The 9,804-nt window shown below is 46.1% G+C and overlaps 1 protein-coding gene across 3 annotated transcripts in view; it reads right to left on the bottom strand.

Annotated features, from left to right (window-relative positions):
• Positions 1–1,404: 1,404 nt before the first annotated feature.
• Positions 1,405–9,804, bottom strand: part of ERCC3 (ERCC excision repair 3, TFIIH core complex helicase subunit) — a 36,988-nt gene continuing 28,588 nt past the window's right edge. For all 3 annotated transcript variants that reach the window (XM_003828264.4, XM_034954242.3, XM_063595196.1), the window contains exons 13-15: positions 5,373–5,491; positions 3,445–3,597; positions 1,405–1,842 (exon numbers count right to left, since the gene is read on the bottom strand). In XM_003828264.4, coding sequence (XP_003828312.1) covers positions 1,711–1,842; positions 3,445–3,597; positions 5,373–5,491 — 404 coding nt within the window. In that variant the 3' untranslated portion in view covers positions 1,405–1,710. The remainder of the gene's footprint in view (positions 1,843–3,444; positions 3,598–5,372; positions 5,492–9,804) is intronic.

The raw sequence follows: 9,804 nt of genomic DNA, 5'->3' as shown, positions 1-9,804 counted from the left end.
CGGCCCCCTACTCCTAGCGAGGGCCCTGTTGCTGGTTCCTGGGGTTTGCACTGATAGTGGCTAGATGCCTGGCAGCACCAGCTACTGACCAGACTATGAGAGTGTGTTTGTCACCAAAAGGTCAGCTCAGAGAGGCGGAATGTGGGGCAGGTGGCTCTTGCTTCAAAGCCCCCTGATAAAAGAGGTATTAGGTTGGTGCAAAGGTAATTGTGGTTTTTGCCAGTAAAAGTAATGGTGGCCAGGTGCGGTGGCTCACGCCTGTAATCCCAGCATTTTGGGAGGCCGAGGCGGGCGGATCACAAGGTCAGGAGTTTGAGACCAGCCTGGCCAATATGGTGAAACCCCATCTCTACTAAAAATACAAAAAGTTAGCTGGGCGTGGTGGCAGGCACCTGTGGTCCCAGCTGCTTGGGAAGCTGAAGCAGGAGAATCGCTTGAACCCGGGAGGTGGAGGTTGCAGTGAGCCAAGTTCGCACCACTGCACTCCAGCCTGGACAAAGAGTGAAACTGTCTCAAAAAAAAAAAAAGTAATGGCAAAAGCTGCAGTTACCTTTGCACCAACCTAATACTTTCTTCTCCTCAGTCTGTGGCTGCATCACAGAGAGTAGCCCACCTGTGCTAGAGCTGAGGACAGGAAGCTGCTGCCGAGCTGTGGGGATGGGGAGGGACTCCACTTGGAAGCCTTATGTAGCCAGGGTTTCAACACTCCCCAAGTGTGAGCGCTGTTTCCTGTTACAGGCAGAGTGGGCTTCCTCCTCAGAATCACAAGTCCTTCTGCAAGGCGAATATGCCTTATGTGTGCCTACCTTTCAAGAAGCAATCCTGCCTGGCCTGTCTTTTCCTCAACACCTTTGCTTTCATACCAGGAACATAAAAGAAAAGCCCAAAGCCATTAAAAATAAAGGAAGTAGCAATTAAAACACCCAAGGGCACTAAACTGCTATTAGAAGAGGCATCTAGCCTCTCAGCAATTTCTAAAAACGTACTTTGAGGGAGAAACAAGAGGTCACTCTCTCAGAGAAGATGAGGCACCAGGAGCCAACCTGGAAGGCCTTCATGACGTGGGTGTCTACCTCGGACGAGGCTGTAGGAACAGCTGTGACCACCAGAACAGCAGGAAGCTGTGCGGTTGAAGCCCCAGTCTCAATCCACCAGGCTAAGCTGTGAGCAGGGACCACAGTCAACTACCCAGGCTCTTCCCTCTGGCTGGATCACCCTCCCCGTTCCCCAGGCCTTTCCTGCCAACGTTTCTTCTATCTCAGGGTACATCTCCCTGGTAGCTCCCTGGGGATGGGCTCCATCTTACTCATCTGTGCTTGCTACAAAGTAGGGCCTTGATGGAGGTTGGTCATCCAGACATAACCCATGCCCAGGACGAAGCATAAAAACACTTGTACAATGAAGACTGGTTCAATGGTCCATTCTGTTTATTCAGAACAGTAACATAAATACACCTTAAATATTAACATTTTTTATATACAGAAATGACCCCACTCCCCAAAAAGTTTGAAAAAATATTGTCTCCTCCTCCTTTATAAAACCCTAGATGACCTATGAAGGCACAGCCAAGCCCTTGATGCATCTTCCTCAGCACAATTTGGCCAACGCTGGAGGGAAGGTCAAAGAGGTGGAAGGAAAATGTTATGCTGAAAATCCCTTTCCGACAAGGGTGCCAAGCGCCGGTCTTGAACGAAGTACCCCGCCTAAGCATCATTTCCTAAAGCGCTTGAAGAGCGGGTGTACATGTTTGCTGGGCGCCTTGCTCCGTGATGAGTGGTACTCCATGTACACAGTGTCGTCGGCCCCAGACATAGAACTCATGGTGCCAAAGCGCCGAGATGCCTGCCGGGAAGGGGGGGACCAGCCCATGTTAGTCTCCAGAAGAAAAGATACTCCTTTTATAATATTTATAATCACAGCAAATTTTATAAGACTTACATAAATTTAATACATCATTTTTAATAATGTTTACAGATCGCTTACTGTCTCAGGCATTGTTCTAAGCATTTTACATGCATTATCTCCTCTAATCCTCAAAACTACTATAATCCACACCTGAAAGAAGAGGAAACTGAGACACAGAGAGATGAACTAACCTGTCCAAGATCACATAGCTCTTAAGGAGATGGGATTTGAACACCCAGGTAGCCTGGCTTCAGACTGTTCTTAACCATAATGCCGCACTACCTCACTTAATAACAACTTCTGAACAAACTTTTTTTTTTTTTAAGAGAGAAACAGGGTCTCGATATGTTGACCATGCTGGTCTCAAACTCCTGGACTCAACTGATCCTCCCGCCTAGGCCTCCCAAAGTGCTGGGATTACAGACATGAGCCACCATGCCTGGCCTGAACAGAATTTTTTAACAGTTAGGGCAAAAGTCCCTTAAAATCTCCTGAGACACCACCATAAGGCTTTGAATCAAGTGGAAGGACAGAAAGCCCTGGGCTTGACTCTTGGCTCCTCCTGTCCCTGAGTAACCCTGAGGCAAGTAATTAATGTCTGCACCTCAATGACCTCATCTGTAAAATGGGGATAACCACATCAGTGCTGACATTGCTATCCTGTGAGGAGAATGAACCAGGCACCTCCTTAAAACCAGTGAGGGCAATGAGAGCACTCTCCTGGGTTCCCATGGACAGTGCCCCCTGGGTCGGGGGAGGAAAGCCTTAGGCTGGAGGGAGGGCAGCCCCTTCCCAGGGACAGCTGTTTCCTTCTTGCCTTGGCCCAGCAGTTGCTCACCTTCCGGCTCTAATGGCAACTGAATTTCAAACGCACCTGACTGAAGTGCACTTCTCCCCTTGGACAGGCCTGCTAATTCTCCATAATGATGCTCTCACTAATTAGACCATATATTTACTTGGCCTAGAGCAGGCATATTTGTAGAATAAATGAAAGGTTGAGTATTTTCACAGAACTCTACATTTTTCAAAGTTAAGTATCGAAGCTACCACAAGAGTTGATCCTCAGAGCAGTCTTAGGGGCTAGAGGGCTCAGCTTTATCACTGAGGAGAAACCAGAGGAGAACTGTGTGGCCACAGCCAGGGATGGCAGCCCTGTGTGTGCGAACTACGTACCCCCAGCCCATCATGCTCCCTCCAGTCGCCACCAAGGTGAGCTGGGGTCACCTGCTTGCCATCCTGGGCTTCAACATCAAGATTTAACAAATACTCATGTGAGCAAAGCAGGAGACCAGTCACAACCACTGTGAGCTCAGCTGTGTGCAACAGTACAAGGGGCACACACCAAAAGGGCAACAAGGACTGTTTCTATTCATCTCTTCCGTGTTTTCCAACATTTCCAAAAAAATCCCATGGGCCCATCCAGGCAGGACTACATGTCTGTGTCTGTGTCTACAAACGCTGCCCTGTGAGAGCACACACCCATTTACTCACACCTGGAGGTCCAGCACACACCTGGAACCTCCTCACCCATTTACTCACCTGGCTGGATCTGGAGCCAAATTCCCCAGCCACCACCTCCTCCTCGGCATCCAGGTCAGTGGCTGCCAGGACTTTCTGTAAGAGCTGCTGTTGCTCTTCTTTTGTCGAAAACGCCAAGTCTTCCTCCTCCATGCCAGCGAGTTTCGTGATCACCTGCAAAGCCCAAGCCAGCAGACATGCCCCTTTCTGCTCTCTCTCCCCAGCCCTCCTCTGCCTTCTCCTGGGTCCACCTGCTTTGGTCACTTCCCTCCCTAGGCCCAGCCACCCTGGTGGCCAACAATGGAGAGCTCCTCCCTAGCATTCCAGAGACCAGCATCAGGAGCCGCCTTTAACAGGGAGCTTGACTAATGATCTCAAGACCAGAGGGATGCAGGAATTTCAGAGAAATCTGCCCCCAGCACACAGCATCTAAATGATCATGTATGGAAGATCAACAGGAAGAATCTTAGTGATTTTAAAAGGCTCCTTCGGGTAGCCTTCACATCTTGGAGCAAAGGAAGGGACAAGTGACTGGAAGGCACAGGCTGTGGCCCTTTGTGAAGGTCCCTGGCATCTGCTGTGCTCCGCAACTGGGGCTTCCAGCAGGAATGAGCACGTGAAAATGAAAATGATAGGATATCAGGAAGATTATTTATAGAGCTTCTCTGAGAGAGTAAGAACAGCATGGTGGAGACTGGGTTTTCATTTCTATGGGGATAACTTACTACAAGGGCTCCCTATCCCTGCAGAAAACTTGGGTTGATTCTGTAAAGGGAATTCTCCTTCCCTCCAATTCTCATAATGTTCATTAAATGAAAATTCCTAGAAGTAAGGATCTGAGTCCTTCTGGGCCAGGGATCCAGAGTACAGACGATGTGCACATCTGCCCAGGCCCAGCCACTCCACGTCATGACTCTGGGAACTCCAACCACTGCTCCTCAACAGGCAGCACCGAAGACACAGCTCCAACCAACACAAACTACTACGGCATGGCATTGTGCCTTTTTGTCGAGGTCACCTTTCAAAGAATTGCTCTTTCTGACCTGGTGCTCCTCTTACCCTCACAGCTCAGCAGGAATCAGGAGGTAGGAATGCTATTACCAGCAGGGATTTTCATGGATGGATAAAAAGGTCATGATGCAAATCCTCCAAAAAACTGGGCTCAAAACCCAAGCATCTTGTCCTCTAGGCCAGCATGAGAGGTCTGAAGTGTCACTGCCTCTAGCTAAAAGAGGGGAGGTCAGACAACCCTGTCCTCCTAAGGCCAATAATGGGAACTCTCACCAATGCATAAAGAGACACATTAAAAACGTATCTCAAAAGGCAGCCTGGATTGCAGTCTTTTGCAATCAAGAACCTGGGAGTCTAATGTTCTAGGGATGTCCTTTTAGTGGACCATAGGGGGAATTTAATTCCCCTACTTCTAGAACCCTCCATCTATCCCCAAAATATAAAGCCCTCTGGACACCAAATACTGACATAAACGTAATATTTGTGTAACAGGAAAGAAAGCAAATGCCTCAGCCAGTGAAAGTTAGCCAAAGCTTTAGAATTTCCCAATTATTAAAATACCTGATTTGTAGTACAGGATAGCTCTGATGTCTGGGAGGCAAACTGAGGCAAACTAAGGCCTGGAGCTTACCAGCTGATGAAAGGAAGAGCTCTCCTAGCTACCTGGAGAGGCATCCCTGAGAAAGCAGCCCTGCGGGGCTCAGATTCACACAGTGCTGGTCATAGTGCCATGGCACCTCAGTCCTGCCAGGACGGCACACTTTCCACCAACAGCTGCCCTCAGAGATTCATGCAGAGATAAAGGGAGTTTGAGGCAAGGCCTCTAATCTCCTAATGCTTGGTGCCTGCCTGCTGACAGTGGCCCTCGCTTCTCCTGGAGGCCAGGGTATCAAGAAGGCCTTGGTCCTAGTCTAACCAGAAGCCAAATGGATATGTACCTTGAAGCTATAACCTTGATCTACCAAGAATCTCTGCCGCTTGGTTGAGTAAGCCATTTCCTGTGTGTCCTGGGATACCAGTGAGTAGAAAAAGGCATTGTACTCTTCTGCAACCATCCCTGCAGGAAAAAATGAGAAACGGCAATAAAGAAGACAACATTAGCCATTAGAATGCCAAGAGCTAAGGGTCCCAGGCTCAAAAGCAAGCACTGAAGTGGAAAAGCCCTGCACTCGGGGTTACCACCTGAACTTGGCATGGGATTGCATCAAAATTTGGAAGTCTTTTGTGCTTCCAAGGACACCATCAAGTGAAAAAACAATCCTCAGAATAAAAAAATGTGGAAAGCATGTATCTGATAAGGGATTTGTATCTAGGTTATATAAAGAACTATTGAAACTCAACAACAAGACAAATTAATTATAAATGAGAGAAGAATATGAACAGATTACTTCTCCAAAAACAATATAAAAATAGCCAGTAAGCACATGAAATGATGCTCCACACCATTAATCACCAGGGAAATGCAACTCAAAAGCACAACGAGATTATCACCTCACGCCCCTCTCCGAGGATGGCTACAATCAAAAAAGCAGATAACTGCCACTGTTGTCAAGGATGTGGAAAAACTAGAACCCGCATGCATTGCTGCTGAGAATGTAAATGATGCGGCTGCTTTGGAAAACAGTCTGGCAGTTCATCAAAATGTTAAACACACTGTTATAACCACATGACCTGGCAATTCCACTTCCAGGCATAAATCCAAGAGAAATGAAACTATATCCACACAAAAATTTGTACATGAATTTCATAGCAGAATTCTTCTAAGAGCCAAAAAGTGGAAACAGCCCAAATGTCCATCAACAGATGTGTGGATAAATAAAATGTGGTATGTCCATGGAATCGAATATTATTTAGCAATAAAAAAGAATGAAGTACTGACAGATGCTACAATATGGATAATCTTTTTGAAAACATTATGCTGCCGGGTGTGGTGACCCAGTCCTGTAATCCCAGCCCTTTGGGAGGCTGAGGTGGGCGTGGATCACTCAAGGTCAGGAGTTTGAGACCAGCCTGGCCAACATGGTGAAATTCCATCTCTACTAAAAATAGAAAAATTGGCCAGGCGTGGTGGCTCATGCCTGTAATTCCAGCTACGCGGGAGGCTGAGGCAGGAGAATCCCTTGAACCTGCGAGGCAGCGGTTGCAGTGAGCCAAGATCGCCCCACTGTACTCCAGCCTGGGCGATAGAGCGAGATTCCATCTCCAAAAAACAAACAAACAAAACATTATGCTAAGTGAAAAGAAACCAGTCACAGAAGGCCCCAAGTGGTCTGATTGCATTTACATGAAATGTCCAGAAAAGGCCTACAGACATCAAAGTAGATTAGGGGCTGCCTAGAGCTGGGGGTTGGGAACAAGAGGAAATTAGGAGCGGCTGTGCATGGATGAGGGTTTCTTTTGGGAGCGGATGAGAATATTCTAAACATGAATTGTGGTGATAGTTGCACAACTTTGTGAATATTGTATTTCCTAGGTTTTCTTCGAGGATCCTTATAGTTTGAGGTCTTACATTTACATCTTTAATCCATTATGAGTTGATTTTTGTATGTGGTGATAGGCAGAGGTCTGGTTTCATCCTTCTGCATACAGTTAGCCAGTTTCCCCAGCACCATTTATTGAATAGGGAGTACTTTCCCCACTGCATATTTTTGCCAATTTTGTTGAACATCAGTTGGCTGCAGGTACATGGCATTATTTCTGAGCTCTCTATTCTGCTCCATTGGTCTATGTGCCTGTTCTGTACCAGTACCATGCTGTTTTGGTTACTGTAAGCCCTGTAGCATAGTTTGAAGTTGGATACTGTGAGGCCTTTGGCTTTGTTCCTTTTGCTTAGGATTGCTTTGGCTATTCAGGTGCTTTTGTGGTTCCAGATGAATTTTATAAGTTTTTTTCTAATTCTGTGAAAAATGATGTTGGCAATTTGATAGAATAGTGTTGAATCTGTAGATTGTTTTGGGCAGTTTGGCAATTTTAATGATATTGCTTCTTCCAATCCTCAGGCACAGAATGTTTTTCCATTTGTTTCTTTCTGTCACCTATGATTTATTTCAGGAGTGTTCTGTAGTTATTCCTAGGTTTTGTCTTTTGTTTTTACAGCTATTATAAATTGGATTGTGTTCTTGATTTGGCTCTCAGCTTGAATGTTACTGGTGTATAGAAATGCTACTGATTTTTGTACATCGATTTTGAATTCTGAAACTTTACTCAAGTTGCCTATCAGGTCTAGGAGCCTTTTGGTGGAGTCTTTAGGGTTTTCTAGGTATAGAATCACATCATTAGGGAAGACAGATAATTTAACTTCCTTTTTTCCTATCTGGATGCCTTTTATTTCTTTATCTTGCTAGACTGGTCTGGGTAGAACTTTCAGTACTATGTGGAATAGGTGTGGTGAGGGTGGGCTCTTTGTCTTGTTCCCGTTCTTTTTTTTTTTTTTTTTCTGGGGGACGGAGTCTCGCTCTGTCGCCCAGGCTGGAGTGCAGTGGCATGATCTCAGCTCACTGCAAGCTCTGCCTCCCAGGTTCATGCCATTCTCCTGCTTCAGCCTCCCAAGTAGCTGGGACTACAGGTGCCTGCCACCACGCCCGGCTAATTTTTTGTATTTTTAGTAGGGATGGGGTTTCACCATGTTAGCCAGAATGACCTAGATCTCCTGACCTTGTTGTGATCCGCCCACCTCGGCCTCCCAAAGTGCTGGGATTACAGGCAAGAGCCACCGTGCCCGGCTGTCTTGTTCCAGTTCTTAAAGGGAATGCTTCCAGCTTTTGCTTGCTTAGTATGATGTTGGCTGTGAGTTTATCATAGATGGCTTTTATTATTGTGAGATATGTTCCTTCGATGCCATTTGTTGAGGGTTTTTATCATGAAGGAATGTTGAATTTTATCAAAAGCTCTTTCTGGGCTGGGCGCAGTGGCTCACACCTATAATCCCAGCACTTTGGGAGGCCAAGGTGGGTGGATCACCTGAGGTCAGGCCTTCAAGACCAGCACTGCCAACATGGTGAAACCCAGTCTCTACTAAAAATACAAAAAAATTAGCTGGGCATGGTGGTGCGTGCCTGTAGTCCCAGCTACTTGGGAGGCTGAGGCAGGAGAATAGTTTGAATCTGGGAAGCACAGGTTGCAGTGAGCCAAGATTGCACCATTGCACTCCAGCCTGGGCAACAAGAGCAAGACTCTGCCTCAAAAAAACAAAAAACCTTTTTCTGTGTCTATTAGGATAATTATATGCTTTTCATTTTTAATTATGTGGTGAATCATATTTATTGATTTCCACATGTTGAACCAACTTTGCATCCCAGAAGTAAAGCCTATTTGATTGTGGTGAATTAACTTTTTGATATGCCGCTGGATTTGCTTCGTCCTCATTTTGTTACAGATTTTTGCGTCTGTGTTCATCAGGAATACTAGCCTGTAGTTTTTTCATCGTGTCTTTGCCAGATTTTGGTATCAGGATGATAGTGGTTTCGTAGTATGAGTTAGGGAGAAGTCTCTCCTCCTCAATTTTTTTGAATAGTTTCAGTAGAACTGAATACATCTGGTCCAGGACTTTTTTAGTTGGTAGATTTTTTTTTTTTTTTTGGAGGCAGAGTCTCACTCTGTCACCCAGGCTGGAGTGCAGTGGCACGATCTCAGCTCACTGCAACCTCCACCTCCAGGGTTTAAGCAATTCTCCTGCCTCAGCCTTCCACGTGGATGGAATTACAGGCACACACCACCAAGCCCAGCTAGTTTTGTATTTTTAGTAGAGACGAGGTTTCACCATGTTGGTCAGGCTGGTCTGGAACTCCTGACCCCAGGTGATCCACCTGCCTCAGCCTCCCAAAGTGCTGGGATTAGAGGTGTGAGCCACCATGCCTGGGGCCATATTTTTTTTTAAATTACTGATTCAATTTCTCCTTATTGATCTGTTCAGGGTTTCAATTAATTTCTGATTCAATCTTGGGAAGTTGTATGTTTCCAGGAATTTATCTATTTCCTCTAGATTTACTAGTTTGTGTGCACAGAGGTATTTTTAAGTCTCTGAGAATCTTTTGTATTTCTAGGGATCAGCTGTGATGTCACCTTTGTCATTTCTGATTCTGCTTATTTGGATCTTCTCTTTTCTGTTAATCTAACTAGCAGTCCATCAATCTTATCTTTTTTTTTGAGACGGAGTCTCGCTCTGTCACCCAGGCTGGAGTGCAGAGGTGCGATCTTGGCTCACTGCAGCCTCTGCCTCCTGGGTTCACGCAATTCTCCTGCCTCAGCCTCCTGAGTAGCTGGGATTACAAGCATGCGCCACCACATTCGACTAATTTTTGTATTTTTAGTAGAGACGGGGTTTCTCCATGTTGGTCAGGCTGGTCTTGAACTCCTGACCTTGTGATCCGC

The sequence above is a fragment of the Pan paniscus genome, chromosome 13, assembly GCF_029289425.2.
Source record: "Pan paniscus chromosome 13, NHGRI_mPanPan1-v2.0_pri, whole genome shotgun sequence".
Lineage (NCBI taxonomy): Eukaryota > Metazoa > Chordata > Mammalia > Primates > Hominidae > Pan > Pan paniscus.
Note: the sequence above shows the minus strand (reverse complement) of the source record. Positions and strands in the feature narration are given on the sequence as shown.